The sequence below is a fragment of the Pan troglodytes genome, chromosome 10, assembly GCF_028858775.2.
Source record: "Pan troglodytes isolate AG18354 chromosome 10, NHGRI_mPanTro3-v2.0_pri, whole genome shotgun sequence".
In the NCBI taxonomy this organism is placed as follows: domain Eukaryota; kingdom Metazoa; phylum Chordata; class Mammalia; order Primates; family Hominidae; genus Pan; species Pan troglodytes.
This window is the reverse complement of record NC_072408.2, coordinates 125,175,508-125,189,890: the sequence shown is the minus strand read 5'-3', so window position 1 is coordinate 125,189,890 and position 14,383 is coordinate 125,175,508. Positions and strand designations below refer to the sequence as shown.

The 14,383-nt window shown below is 48.3% G+C and overlaps 2 protein-coding genes and 1 long non-coding RNA gene across 13 annotated transcripts in view; 2 read left to right on the top strand and 1 right to left on the bottom strand.

Annotated features, from left to right (window-relative positions):
* The window catches only part of SUDS3 (SDS3 homolog, SIN3A corepressor complex component), a 44,526-nt gene extending 32,636 nt beyond the window's left edge, over positions 1-11,890 (bottom strand). Inside the window, exons 1-4 of the mRNA XM_063785066.1 lie at positions 11,122-11,890; positions 8,236-8,827; positions 4,843-4,912; positions 1,025-1,080 (exon numbers count right to left, since the gene is read on the bottom strand). Coding sequence (XP_063641136.1) covers positions 1,025-1,080; positions 4,843-4,912; positions 8,236-8,614 — 505 coding nt within the window. The 5' untranslated portion in view covers positions 8,615-8,827; positions 11,122-11,890. The remainder of the gene's footprint in view (positions 1-1,024; positions 1,081-4,842; positions 4,913-8,235; positions 8,828-11,121) is intronic.
* LOC134807409 (uncharacterized) lies at positions 8,807-10,812 on the top strand. 2 transcript variants are annotated; one of them, XR_010147797.1, is made up of 4 exons: positions 8,811-9,114; positions 9,278-9,513; positions 9,779-9,901; positions 10,696-10,812. It is a non-coding gene; the product is annotated as an uncharacterized LOC134807409 (long non-coding RNA). The 2 variants fall into 2 exon arrangements; XR_010147798.1 differs by lacking the exon at positions 9,278-9,513 and having other exon boundaries at positions 8,807-9,114.
* Positions 11,891-12,115: 225 nt separating the features above from the next.
* TAOK3 (TAO kinase 3) overlaps positions 12,116-14,383 on the top strand; it is a 223,643-nt gene continuing 221,375 nt past the window's right edge. For 5 of the 10 annotated variants that reach the window (XM_063785061.1, XM_063785065.1, XM_063785064.1 and 2 more), the window contains exon 1: positions 12,167-12,431. The gene's annotated coding sequence lies outside the window, so the exon portion shown is untranslated. Of the gene's footprint in view, positions 12,432-14,383 lie in introns of all 10 variants that reach the window. The other 5 variants (XM_016924344.4, XM_016924350.4, XM_063785053.1 and 2 more) reach the window with 5 other exon arrangements.

Sequence of the window (14,383 nt, the reverse complement as noted above, 5' to 3'; positions counted from 1 at the left end):
TGACAAGGGGACTCCACAATATGAAACCGAAGAGCTCACTGCCACAGCTAACTGTCCCCAGGACCTTGCAGTGTGCACACTGCTGTGCTAGACGCTCCTCATGCATAATCACATCTACTCTTACTTTCTTCATTTTGCAGATCAGAAAACAGATTAAACAAGAGAAACTGGCATGTCCAAGGTCACATTACTAGAAGCAGGGAAACTGGGATTCCAATCCCTCACAAAACTCCAGAGCCTCCACTCTTTTTTTTTTTTTGAGACTGAGTCTCGCTTTGTCGCCCATGCTGGAGTGCAGTGGCACGATCTTGGCTCACTGCAAGTTCCGCCTCCAGGTTCACGCTATTCTCCTGCCTCAGCCTCCAGAGTAGCTGGGACTACAGGTGCCCACTACAACGCCCAGCTAATTTTTTGCATTTTTTAGTAGAGACGGGGTTTCACCGTGTTAGCCAAGATTGTCTCGATCTCCTGACCTCGTGATCCGCCCACCTCGGCCTCGCAAAGTGCTGGGATTACAGGCGTGAGCCACCACGCCCGGCCTCACAGCCTGCACTCTTAACTCTGATGCTGCACTGCCTTTAGCAGCTAGCAGCATTTGACAAAATACAATCTACTTTTAATGTAACAAGCAAAAAGGAGAAAACACAGTGTGAATAATCCACAAGGTCATTAACATTTGGTTTAGAAAAAAACAGTAAAAACTTTATTCTTTGATAACAATGTCTCTCCTAAAAATATCTAGCTTTAGGCACAATGGCGTTCAATTCGTGCTCCATTGAAAGTCCCAAGTGAGATTTCATTTGAAGAAAGAATCTCACACATATTGGAAATAAATGTTTCAAAATCAAGGAGCTGGAAAATCACCACTTTACTGACAGCAAAAGATAGCAAAATGTACTGGATAGCTAAGATCAGCCAGACCGTGTTTTAAATAACTCCCACAGAGAAGTGAAATACACAGATTTCAAGGGTTTGTAATATTAAGAAGCATATTTAGAAATGCAGGATTCAATCACACACCAACCTTCTTGCAGTTGTTGCAACTGCCTCTTGAGAGAAGCCAGTTTGTCCTGATACATCCTATAAAAAAAAAAAAAAAGTCACACTAACAGATAAAAACATTCAATACTCAATTCCAAAATAACCTACTCACAGAAATTAGCTGGGCTGTTATGGGAAGGTCATTAATGTCCTTCAGGGAAGAGGGGAAAGTAAAGTCTGCTTGCTGGCTTAAAATGCACCAGCAGCCACAGGGATCAGCAAGGAACAAGAAAGAACCCTGTGTTCCTCAATCTTATTCTAATTTTGTAGATTCTCCCATGTTATCCCATCTTTAGAAAATCCGTCTAAAACTTGCAACGATAGCAGATTTTAATAAATAAGTGACAATGATAAACAGGCAAGCACACATACAATGTAGAAATGGCATTAAACACAACTCTTACATCGACTCTACAATTAGATTGTAAGTTACAGGAGAGTAAGATTATGCCTTCAGCATGTTTTTCTATGCAGATATGCTTAGCAGTGTAAGAACTAAGTCAATAAACCTTCACGTCATTTTTTAAAGCACTACTCTTTTAGGATCAGAGAAATAATAGTAATTCAGAAAGAAAAGTTAAAAGGCAGCATTTACTTGCAGCCCCAGCTGGATGGGAATACACAGCACACACGAAGCAAAAGCATTTGGCATGTTAGTTTTTTCCTCTCACACCTAATGGATTATAGGCAGTCATAACTTCAGCAAGTTGGTTTGAAGGTGGGTTCCACATATAAATCACATTTCAGCAAGTATTTTTGCTTCTACCTGAAAAACACCCTCAATTTAACAGTGATAAAAACAAGATTTGTGATCTGAAAGAACACTGTCCAACATATAACAAGCACAATAACCTTTTGGTATATGCGCTGCTGAAGTGAGCACATGGGCGTGATAACCTTTTTAGCGCTCAAATAAGGGCTGCAAATACAACCCAACCCTCTGTAAGGGGAGGAGAGTAGGCAGAATTTGAGACTCACACACATCTCACTCTTTCAGGGCAAATTCTGATGCACTTTAGATTTCCCCTTGAATTACACAAGGCATTCCATTTTAACCGAAATTTTTTCTGTATCATCAAATACTAAGGGAGGCCAGGCAAGGTGGCTCACGCCTGTAATCCCAGCACTTTAGGAGGCCGAGGCGGGTGGATCACTTGAGGTCAGGAGTTCGAGACCAACCTGGCCAACATGGTGAAACCCTGTCTCTACTTAAAAAAAAAAAATTAGCCAGACGTGGTGGTGGGCGCCTGTAATCCCAGCTACTCGGGAGGCTGAGGCAGAAGAATAGCTTGAACCCAGGGGCTGGAGGTTGCAGTGAGCCGAGATCATGCCACTGCACTCCAGCCTGGGCGACAGAGCAAGACCCTGTCTCTTAAAAAAAAAAAAAAGGCTGGGCACATTGGCTTATTCTTGTAATCCTAGCACTCCAGGAGGCCGAAACAGGAGGAATGCTTGAGCTCAGGCATTCAAGACCAGCCTGGGCAACACAGTGAGACCTTGTTTCTACTAAAAATTTTAAAAATCAGCTGGGCGTGGTGGCACGTGCCTGTTGTCCCAGCTACTTGGAAGGCTGAGGTGGGAGGATCAATGGATTGAGCCCCAGAGGCTGAGACTGCAGTGAGCTGCTATCATGCCACTGCACTCCAGCCCAGGCAACAAAACAAGATACTGTCTCAAAAAAAAGTGGCCCGGCACGATGGCTCAGGCCTGTAATCTCAACACAATGGGAGGCTGAAGCAAGCAGATCACCTGAGGTCAGGAGTTCAAGACCAGCCTGGCCAACGTGGTGAAACCCCGTCTCTACTAAAAATACAACAACAAAAAAATCAGCCAGGCGTAGTGGCGCATGCCTGTAGTCCCAGCTACTCAGGAGGCTTAGCCACGACAATCACTCGAACTCAGGAGGTGGAGGTTGCAGTGAGACGAGATCATGCCGTTGCACTCCAGCCTGGGTGACAGAGTGAGACTCTGTTTCAAAAAAAAAAAAAAGTAATCCATCTTTATTCAGCACTGGTTAGACCTAGCTGAATTACCCCTTTGAGTTCCAAAGCACAAAAACAATGTGAGAATCCAGAGGATGGCCACAAAACATTTGCAAAAAGGACCTAAAGGGAAATGAATGTGGATCATCTTGTTAAAAGGTAAAGAACTTTAAAAACCTAACACATTCAACAAATATACATTAAATATACTTTATACCGTTTTCCATCTGGGTGTACGCTAAAAGTGAGTGAGGTTCTCGTTTCTCTGAATCTGTTTGGCTGTGGCTCTGTCTGAAGACAATGAGAAGGTTTGGGTGAGAGCAGGTGCAAACGTGGACAGAGCACTGGCCTGAAAGTCAGCATGTGGCCAGGCAGGGTCGCTCACGCCTGTAATCCCAGCACTTTGGGAGACCAAAGCGGGTGGATCACCTGAGGTCAAGAGTTTTGACACCAACCTGGCCAACATGGAGAAACCCCGTCTCTATTAAAAATACGAAAATTATTAGCCGGGCGTGGTGGCATGTGCCTGTAGTCCTTGCTACTCGGGAGGCTGAGGTAGGAGAATTGCTTGAGCCCAGGAGGCAGAGGTTGCAGTGAGCCAAGATCAGGCCACTGCACTCCAGCCTGGGCAACAAAGCGACACTCCATCTCCACACAAAAAAAATAAATAAATACAAAAATTAGCCGGGCATGGTGGTGCATGCCTATAATCCCAGCTACTTGGGAGGCTGAGGCAGGAGAATCACTTGAACCTGGGAGGTGGAGGTTGTGGTGAGCCAAGATTGCACCACTGCACTCCAGCCTGGGCAACTGAGCAAGACTCTGTCTCAAAAAAAAAATTAAATAAATAAAAATAAATAAATAAATAAATAAGAGTCAGCAGCCTGCTTTTCAATCGTGGCTTCTCTGAGCTCTCCAGGCCTCCGGCACCTTGTCTAGCACATTAGTGCAGTGAGTTTACACCCACCTGAGAACCCAATTGCTTCAAGACAACAATTACCCTCTCTGTGCACTGGTTTGCCCATTAAAAAAGAAAAAAAAAAAAAAGGTCCGGGCGCAGTGGCTCGCGCCTGTAATCCCAGCACTTTGGAAGGCCAAGGTGGGCGGATCACGAGCTCAGGAGTTCGAGACCAGCCTGGCCAACATGGTGAAACCCCGTCCCTACTAAAAATATAAAAATTAGCTGAGCGTGGTGGCGTGCACCTGTAATCCCAGCTACTCAGGAGGCTGAGGCAGAAGAATCATTTGAACCCGGGAGGCGGTGGTTGCAGTGAGGAGATCCTGCCACTGCACTCCAGTCGGGACGACAGAGCAAGGCTCTGTCTCAAGGAAAAAAAAGAGTAAGTAGTAAAAGGTCCTCTCCTGCTGTACGGCCTCATTCCCTCCCCTGTGTCCACTGCCCTCAAGATTCTTTCTAGAGAGTACTCAACAAAGTCTTATAACGGGAAGACTGATTAAATGTAATTAATTTAAAGTGGAGAAACTGTAAACATACATGGTCTTTGGAAGCGCCATGGTCAAACTCATACACACAAGGTCACTACAGATTAAGTATCCCTTATCTGAAATGCTTGGGATCAGAAGTGTTTTGGATTTTTTCAAATTTTAGATTATTTGCAATATACTTACCAGCTGAGCATCCCAAATCCAAAAATCTGAAATCTGAAATAGTGCAATGAGCATTTCCTTTGAGCATCATGCTGGCACTCAGGAAGTTTTAGATTTTGGAGCATCTGAGATTTCAGATTTGGGATGCTCAATCTATATAAAGATGTTGTCAATTCTATGTTCCAAAAAGACATAGGCATATCATACTCACTGTTCCTTCATTTCTACATAGTCTTCTTCATCATGCTTTGCCAGGTCAGTTTCACTAGCATCCTCAGTGTCTGAATAAAGTTAGGAAATAGGGGCTAGTTAAAATCGTAATTCAGAGTTGGCGTCACCTGACACAGAGTATGCACTCAATAAACTCCTGTAAAATCAATTTCTATTCAAGGCAGGCTTGCACAAAGCCATCAATGAAAAACATTACATACAGTTAGTAGGCCATCCCTATCTGCAAACACGTAACCTGTGGACATGGAAGGCCAATGCAAAGAATTTGAGTATCCTCAGGTTGTAGTATCCATGAAGTCCTGGAACCAGTCCCCCATAGATACCGAGGGATAGCCGTACTTCAGAAAAGAAAAGGCCATTTCCAACTAACAGTCAGATTTATGCAAAAAGCTTGCCTTTACCTGAAATGCAGCCACAGAATAGGGTGTCTCAGGCACAGGCAGTTATGGTGAAGGCTGCTACTTCTGCAGAAACAACAATGCTGGCAACTCAAGAAAGGAGATGCAGGCGTAAGACTGGACACTGCAGGCAGTCAAGCCTTACTCGCTGCTCCAGAAAAAAACTAGTATGCACATTCTCTTCTGATACATACCCAGTTGGAACCCTTCGCACATTTTACATCAGGATACACGGTTGTCCCTCAGTATCCGTGGGGGAATGGTTACTGCACCTCCCGTGGATACCAAAATCCTCAGCTGCTCAAGTCTCTGACAAAATGGCATAGTATTTGCATATAACCTACGCACATCTTCCAGTATACTTTTTTTTTTAATGAGACACAGTCTCACTCTGTCGCCCAGGCTGGAGTGCAGTGGCACAATCTCGGCTCACTGCAACCTCCACCTCCTGGGTTCAAGCGATTCTCCTGCCTCAGCTTCCCAAATAGCTGGGATTACAGGGGTGCACCACCACACCCGGCTACTTTTTGTATTTTTAGTAGAGATGAGGTTTCACCACGTTGGCCAGGCTGGTCTCGAACTCCTGGCCTCAAGTGAACCACCTGCTTTCGCATTCCAAAGTGCTGGGATTACAGGCATGAGCCACTGCACCAGGCCAACAGTACACTTTAAATCATCTCTAGATTACTTAGAATATCCAGGCCAGGCATGGCAGCTCATGTCTGTAATCCCAGCACTTTGGAAGGCCAAAGCAGGAGAATCACCTGAGGACAGGAGTTCCAGACCAGCCTGGCCAATGTGGTGAAACCCCATCTCTACTAAAAACACAAAAATTAGGGCCAGGTGCAGTGGCTCACGCCTGTAATCCCAGCACTTTGGGAGGCAAAGGCAGGTGGATCACCTGAGGTCGGGAGTTCGAGACCAGCCTGACCAGCATGGAGAGACCCCGTCTCTACTAAAAATACAAAATTAGCTGGGGGTGGCGGCACATGCCTGTAATTCCAGCTACTCAGGAGGCTGAGGCAGGAGAATTGCTTGAACTCGGGAGGCAGAGGTTGTGGTGAGCCGAGATCGCGCCATTGCACTCCACCCTGGGCAACAAGAGTGAAACTCCATCTCAAAAAAAAATAAAATAAACAAAACAACAAATAAAACCACAAAAATTAGCCAGGCATGGTGGCAGGTGCCTATAATCCCAACTACTCCGGAGACTGAGGCAGGAGAACTGCTTGAACCCAGGAGATGGAAGTTGCAGTGAGCTGAGATCGTGACACTGCACACCAGCCTGGGTGAGTGAGTGAGACCCCATCTTAAAAAAAAAAAAAAAGATTACTTACAATATCCAATAAAATGTAAATACTATGTAAGTAGTTGTTACGCTATACTGTTTAGGAATAACAAAAAAAAGTCTGCACATGTTCAGTACAGATCCAATTTTTTTCCTGAATATTTTTGAGCTGCGCTTGGTTGAATTCACAGATGCAGAACCCACAGATACGCAGAGCCAACTGTATACAATAAAAAAGGGGAATCTGACACAAATAAATATTTTCCAAGTTACAACTAAAGGGAACAAGGAGGAGGCCAGATGATCAAACGAAAACTGTTTCAGAACATCTTAAACATTGTTCTTAGAACAAGCTAATGGCTGGGGTGTGTACAAAATTTTAATAGCCCCTATACTGGAAGGAAAAAAAAACTCAATTTTGGCTCCACAGCGCCCCCTCGTGGGTATGAGATGCAGTGCAAGTGCTTCACATTCAAAATCTCTGGTTAAGCTGGGTCTTCTGATGGAATTAAATCGAATGCAGTCCTTCAACTTTGTATGTCATGCATATGCAGCTGTCTTTTGTAAGGCTGTTGCAGATCCAATTCCCCACAAACCCTTCTCCCCTCCTTCAGTCAAGAGGCCTTCCCTGAGTTCCTGTCATGGTCAGCCACATTACTTGGCACTCGGGAAACTCAGATGAATAAAACGTAGGCCCCATTCCAAACAGCTGGTCTAGCTTTTGCTCCACGGCCCGATTTTGTCCCAGAATATTCCGCTCATATATCGGTCTCTCTTTATTTCCTATTTCTCCTTCCTTGATCTCTCACATTTCATCACCTTCCTCTTCCTCCATCCCTCCAAAATAGCGTTCCTCACACTTGCCAAATTATAAAGCCCAGTTTGAAAAGCAAGGCTCTGAGACTCTGTGATGACAGTGTAAAGAGCATGGGACTGAAAACACAACACCTGGGGACCATTAAGCAAATCTCTCCCTCTCTTACCTGTTTCCGGGAGGGGGGCGGGTGGGGAGAACATTTACGGAGTATTTACAGTACCAGGCCAAGTACTCTATGCGCATGTCATTTAATCCCTATACCGACCCTAGGAAGTGCTTTCTAGGGCAGGTGTGGGAATTAAACAGCTCCATTACAGTTGGGTAAATCGAGGCTGGGAAACTTAAGTTTACAAAGCCGAGTTAAGTGACAAAGCCAAATTTAAACCTGTATCTGGCTGGTTCTAGGTCCCTTTCCTTTAACCAACCTGAGTTCTCAATAGTGTACTACCTAAAGTATAGCTGACTTATGCATTTCGAGGGTGGGGAGGGGCAACTTTGGACTCTGATGCTCTCAGACACAAAAAAGGGGCGAACTACACTCGATGTATTCAGTAAATGAGTTTCTAATTCCTACTAGTGAGTGAGGTTCAATCAGAAATGGCTGGGAGGGAGGATGGGGTCTTAAAGGGACCCCCAGCGTGACAACATCTAAGTCCCCTCTCCCCATCACAGTCGAGTGTAACGCACCCAGGGCTTCCCCGCTACTCCAGCACGGATGGGGGTAACTTCCCCGAGCCCCGCAACTCCCGGCGGCCCCTCCACGCAGCCCCAGGCCCCGGAGGCCGCCCCGCCCCTCTCCCGAACAGCCCCACCCCCTCCCCCAGCGGTCCCACCTCCGCTCCGGGCGGCCGGGTGAGCGGCAGGACTCACCTTCGTCCGACTCGCGGCCCCGACAGCTGCGCTCGTCGTCCTCGGCGCTCTCCAGCTCTTCATCCTCCTCGGGGTAGTACTCGGGGGCCGGCGGCGCTCCAGCTTGGGCCGGGGCCGGGGCCAGCAGCCCCGCGGCACTCATGTCGCCTCTGACCGCAGCTGAGCGTGGCCCACGGACACCGCGGCCACCCGCGCTCGGTACTCGCCGTCTGCCTAGCAGTGTCCGCGGCAGCCCCCAACTCGAGGACCGGCAGCCACGGCGACCCCTTCCCCGTCTCCGCCGAGCTCCGCCCCCCGCGCCCGCGCTGGGCAACGGGGGCCTCGCGCCACGAGCGACTTCCGGGTCGAGAGCTGCCCGACAACGGCCTGATTCCGCCATCCTTGGGGGAGTGGAGATGCCGCTGGACGCCCCCGTCGCCACAACCTCAGCCCTTTCATCGCCGTCTTAAAATCCTCAACGTATAGTGGGGGAGGGGCGGAGCCAAGTTCGCTAGAGTCAGGCAAATCTACGGGCAGGCCCAGCAACGGTCAGGACCCCGAGGCTCTCAGGCGACTTCCGGAGACAGCCGCCAGGCGGCGCCTGGAGCTAGAACTAAAGCGGTGATCGTTAGCGACCTAGGGGCGGAGGGTTTGAAGGGCCCTTGGCAGGTGGAGGTGGTCTCCCATTTAAGCAGGGGAACGACGCGACCTGCCCCCTTATTAGGTCGGAAAACCTAGACGTCCAGAGTGTGCGTGATCATGCAGCCTGGCTCCTCCTGTGACTAGTTAGAGCTTTATTAAGAGCTAAAAGACAAGGATGCTGATATTCCATCCTGGGGACAGCAAAATAGTATTTTCCCAGCCCTTAGGAATCCTTTCTGTTTGTGTAAGGTTTATTCGGTAAGATGTTCCCCCGGTTTACAAATGAGAAAAGAGCTGTCGTTTGCCTAAAAAAAAATAGTAACGTCCAGTCTGATTTTTTAGACTCCGAGACCCAGGCCCTCCGCGGTACAGCTGCCTTGAATATTAATTTTTTAAAAGGTGCTTTTGCTTAATCCAACAGCTTGCTCTGAGCTCTCAACTGAAGAAGGGGAGAATTTGCCTACCGGAAGTTATTTGGCTAAGGCCCACGTGGAAGCTTAAAAAACAGGAGAGCTGAGTATCTGCAAGAATTAATTTGTGCGATTCCCTCTGAGTAGAAAAGGAACACAGTGTTATAAGTTTTGCTGAACGAATAGATTTAAGGTGTCCCTTTAGCTAAGAGCAATGTGGTCTAGTTGTGTGTAGCGAGAAAAAAGGGTAAGGTTTTTAATGGTTTGTCCAAAGTAGCCCCACTTTTATGTTCCACCCGAGTCTCCGTAGTAAACGCAACCAGTAGTGAAAATGAACAGATGTGAAAACCAGGGTGGAACCGAATATTCCCATTCTCAGACCTTTTGTGATTAAATTTATCTCTGAATTGTTCCCTATGGACTCTTCTAAAAATGAAACGTTATTCTCATCCCACTTATTTTGACATTTATTTACTACCTTGTTTTAATTAAAATCTTGGCTCTATTTGTAGGTGACTTTTTCTCCCAACAAAACTAAAGAATTTCCAGAATGGAATGCTAAGATGTCTTTCCAGGAGTTCCGAGATCTTCTGAAGCCCCTTCTAAATAAGAATCATTCTCAGATCGCACCGTAGGTCTGCCATCTATATTTAAACTAGGATTTCAGAACTGTCTCTTGTCCAAAAGATGAAGTCATTTTCTTTCTTTGTGCTGTTGGAGAACATCTAAATTACTTGCAATCAACTATATTGAGTAACTTGCATTCCTGTCAGTAGCAGTAATCATAGTGCAGAAAAAGCAAAGATTTTAGAAATCAAGAGTTCATTGATACAATTAATTTTTAAGTTTATTTCGTTGCTAAATGGTTTCCTTTCAAGACGCTGAGATTTTTATCCTGCTTATGTTTTACTGCTATCTTCTTGACTGCAAACAGCATCTGTTAATGGTCATGCATTTCTTTTTTATATGTAATGAATAGACACAACTGAGCACTTGGGTTATGAAAACTTACCCCATTTTTTTCTGTCCAGATTGCCAGCTGCAGAACTAAAAAATGCTCTTTAGTGAAGGTGGACCTACTCAAAAAAATTCTCTTATGGCTTTAGTCTTACCCAACCTTTAGATTTATTTAATATGATTTTGGACAGTCGCTATACTCCTGTAAAAATCAAGTTCCCTCAAAACCAAGTTTTACCACCTTGAAATCTTTTTCTGTATCCCTTCTCAAAACGGTACTCAGCCACACCGCTCAGGAACTCGACTTGACTTGAAACGAAGCCCTGCCAGCCCCATTTCCACAACTTCTTTGCTTCCAGGCCTTCTCTGCCTACCCTAACACCCAAACTGAAACTTTAAAGGGGCACATCACTATTGGAATGGAGTGTGATTCTTTTTTTTTTCTTTTTCTTTTTTTCTTTTTTTGAGACAGAGTTTTGCTCTTTCACCCAGACTGGAGTGAAGTGATGCAATCTCGACTCACTGCAACCTCCGCCTCCGGGTTCAAGCGATTCTCCTGCCTCAGCCTTTCGAGTAGCTGGGATTACAGGTGGGTGCCACCATGCCCGGCTAATTTTTGTATTTTTCGTACAGACGGGATTTCACCATGTTGGCCAGGCAGGTCTGGAACCCTTGACCTCAGGTGATGAATGGCGTATGATTCTTAAAACACTAGAAGAAACATGTATACTGTTTAGAACACAAACACATTTTGTCAGCTGGAGTTAAAAAGTTAACAATCGAGGGTTCTCTGAGAACTAAGGCCTGTATACATCTGACAAAACTTAGGATCAAAATGTGTTCCTGAAACGAAACAATTTCTTCATAAAATGCTAAATTCTAAAGTCCATAAACTTACTTTTGGGGTTAAGAGTAAGGAAAGCAGTTTTGTTTCCGGTGTTGATTTGATCAGCATATCCAGTTTCTCAAAAATAACACAAATGGGTCTTAGTAGCAGGATGCACTTTCACCCCTGGCAGGCACTATCCTTTAGCGTGGATCAAGAGGAGTCTCTGATTATCACATGTTAAACTTGGGTCAAAGCTCGTTATCCTTTGGCCACACGTTCACATAGAATCATTAAAACCTGTGGCCCTGGAAAAAGGTTATATTGAATAGGTTTGCTGAAACCTTGTTAAGCTAACAAGGTAGGTAGGTTCCCCTACCACAGTCTTCCTACTGTCATAAAAACTTACAAACTGAAAATTTCTAAAGCTTTGCCCTTGCACCTATCAAAATGTGCCCCGCATTGAACGCTTAGTTGGGCAAAGTATGCACCTAGTACTGTATATAGATTTTTTTTCCCCCAACGGTATCAAACTGACGGCTGCTGAACTCAATTCAAGGAGAAGCAACTCCCTTGCAAGAGATTTTAAAAAGAAATGGTTTAAATCCAGGAAATTTTTACAAATCCTGGGCAAATAAATGCTATATTAGTTCATGGCAGAATTACTAAGAAAGCTGTGCAAGGTCTAGCGAGAGACTGGGGTCCTCCCCAAAGGCTCTAACATGGTGGTCCCTGGGAATCTCCCAAGAAAAGTAAAGGCGTGGGGAGAAGCGCCATGAACTTTGACCGGAGAGCAGCACAAACAAAACTGACCGCACCCCAGGCGGGCCCGTAGGTTACTAAAGTTGCAAGGTCTTCCGCGTCTGAGGAGACCCCGCCCTGCCCTGTCCCGCCCATCGACAACTCCGCCAATCCTCGGGTTCCATCGACCGCTCGGCTTCCCAGGCTCCATCAATCAAATACCTATATACGGCCCCGGCCCTGTGCCCCGCGATCAGGGAAGGTCAGTAGAGAGCCTATTGGAGCCGAGCTTGGGGCGTGGTCCGGGGCAGGGGGCGGGCGGACTGAGACGGTGGGGCGGGGCGTGCTCGGCGCAGTCCGGTGCGATTGGCCACCCCTGGCAGGAGCCGCACCTCGGACAGCAGCAGCGGCGGCGGCCGCGGGAGGGTCCTTGTGGCGCCGGGCGGCGGGGTCCTGCGTGGAGAGTGGGACGCAACGCCGAGACCGCGAGCAGAGGCTGCGCACAGCCGGATCCGGCACTCAGCGACCGGACCCAAGGATCCGCCGGGGAACAAGCCACAGGAGAGCGACTCAGGAACAAGTGTGGGAGAGGAAGCGGCGGCGGCGGCGCCGGGCCCGGGGGTGGTGACAGCAGGTCTGAGGTGAGAGCACCGGGGCGCGGGGCATGACAGTGGGAGCCGAGGCGGCGGGACCCCAGGCAGAGTGAGGGGAGTTGCAGGAGCGGGCTCGACAGTGCAGACTGTGGAGAGGAGACCCCGGGAGGGACTGGGACAGCGGGTGAGGAGAGGGGACTCCGAGAGGGACCGAGGCAGTGGCTCTGAGTGGAGAGGACTCCGAGAGGGTCCAAGACTGAAAGTCTGAGGGGAGGGGTCTCCAAGAGGGGCCGGGACAGTGCGCGTGAGAGGAAGGGACCCGGAGAGGGGCTGGGGTAGTGGGGTGAGGGGTGGGTGCCTCATGAGGCACTAGGATAGGGGGATGAGGGGAGGGGGTCCCCTGAAGGACCAGGTCCCAGAAAAGATCAGGGACAGCGGGGAGAGGGGAAGGGTCCCCGAGAGGGGCCGGCACTGAGAGTCTGAGAGATGGGGACCCCGAGAGGGGCTGGGACAGCACCCGGGGAGAGGAGACCCCGAGGTGAGGGGAGGGGACCCAGAGAGGATCCAGGACAGAGTAAAGAGAGGGGACCGGTCAGGGGATGTGAAGACAGGGGATCCCCAGAGGGCTTAGAACAGAGTGTGAGAAGACCCCAGGAAGGGCCAAGACAGTGGGAGAAGAGGAGGGGTCCCGGAAGGGGGCTGGGCTGAGACAGCGGAGCTGAGAGCAGGACACCTAGAGAGAGGCCGGGACAGCGGGTGGGAGCAGGGTGACCCCGAGAGGGGCCAGGACAGCGGGGTGAGGGGAGGGGACCCCCAGAGGGCTCGGGACAGCGCATGCGAGCGTGGGACTCCGAGAGGGGCTTTGAGCGTCGGGTGCAGGCGCGGACCCTGAGGGAGGAGCGGTGCTTCATGGGTGCGGGTCGAGCCCCCAGTCACATAGCGGGGGCCCGGCGTGAGCAGCGAGGGAGCGGGCGGGGGGTCGCGCCCGCTGAGTTGCGGGAGCCCCCCCAAGAACGGCTGCGGCGGGGAGCCTGGGTCGCAGTCGCGGCGTCGGGCAAATAGGAACCGGCTGCAGCGCAGACGAGTGGAGCGGGGAGGTGCTCCCAGGGTCTGGCATCAGCGACCTCCCTGAGGGTGGAGTGTGAGCCCCCAGGACTCCGGGGGGACTCCGGAGCCGGATTATGTAATGAAACATCTCCGAAGTGAAACGCATGGGCTGGAGGAGCTGGAGGGGCTGGTGGGGCTGGCTGCAGGACAAAGATCTTGGAATGATCAAGAGACCTGCGCGGCCTGACCTCTTCTCACTGGCCCGCTGGCTTCGCATTCGTTCCTTAGAGTCTGATGTGGATGTCTTGAAAGCGAGGGGCTTCCTGATCTTAATGAAAAGGTCAGGTGAAAAGTTGGAAGGGGCTTCTTCAAACCTCCCCCACTTCCCCCTCCACAAGAAGTTGAAAGGGACAGGGATCCTTTTGGAGATCCGTGTTTTAGATTAATAAGAATATTTCTTTGATAGACCCTTGTGTTTTCCTGGACTACTGGTTTTTCATTTTAGCTCAAGGAGCTAAGAAACTTTTTTAGATTTGGCAGCATATCAGTATCAATGTTTACAATGCACATTTAAAGGAACTATACTAGGTTTGGAATCTGGACTGTTTAACTTTGATCTGTTGGAGATAGTTGGAAGGTCAAACTAAATTTTCAAAAGAGGTTTTGGAGTCGCATAACTAAGAGCTCTTTCCAATTAGATTTCTTATCCTAAAAGCTGCCAGGATTGAGCTTTAGGCGTAATCCCAGGACAAGCTAAGGAGAGAGATAAACCTATTTAAACCAGACACTGTGTGTCCTGGTGGGAGGCAAGTGTGTCTATTAAAAGGTTGAAACAAATAGTGGGAAGCAATAGGGGGTGGGAGTTGGGGGACAGCCTCCTACTCTGAGGGATGTGAAAATTAAACTAATGATGAGGCTAGTCGTTCACAGTACTTAGGATATGTTAATACTGC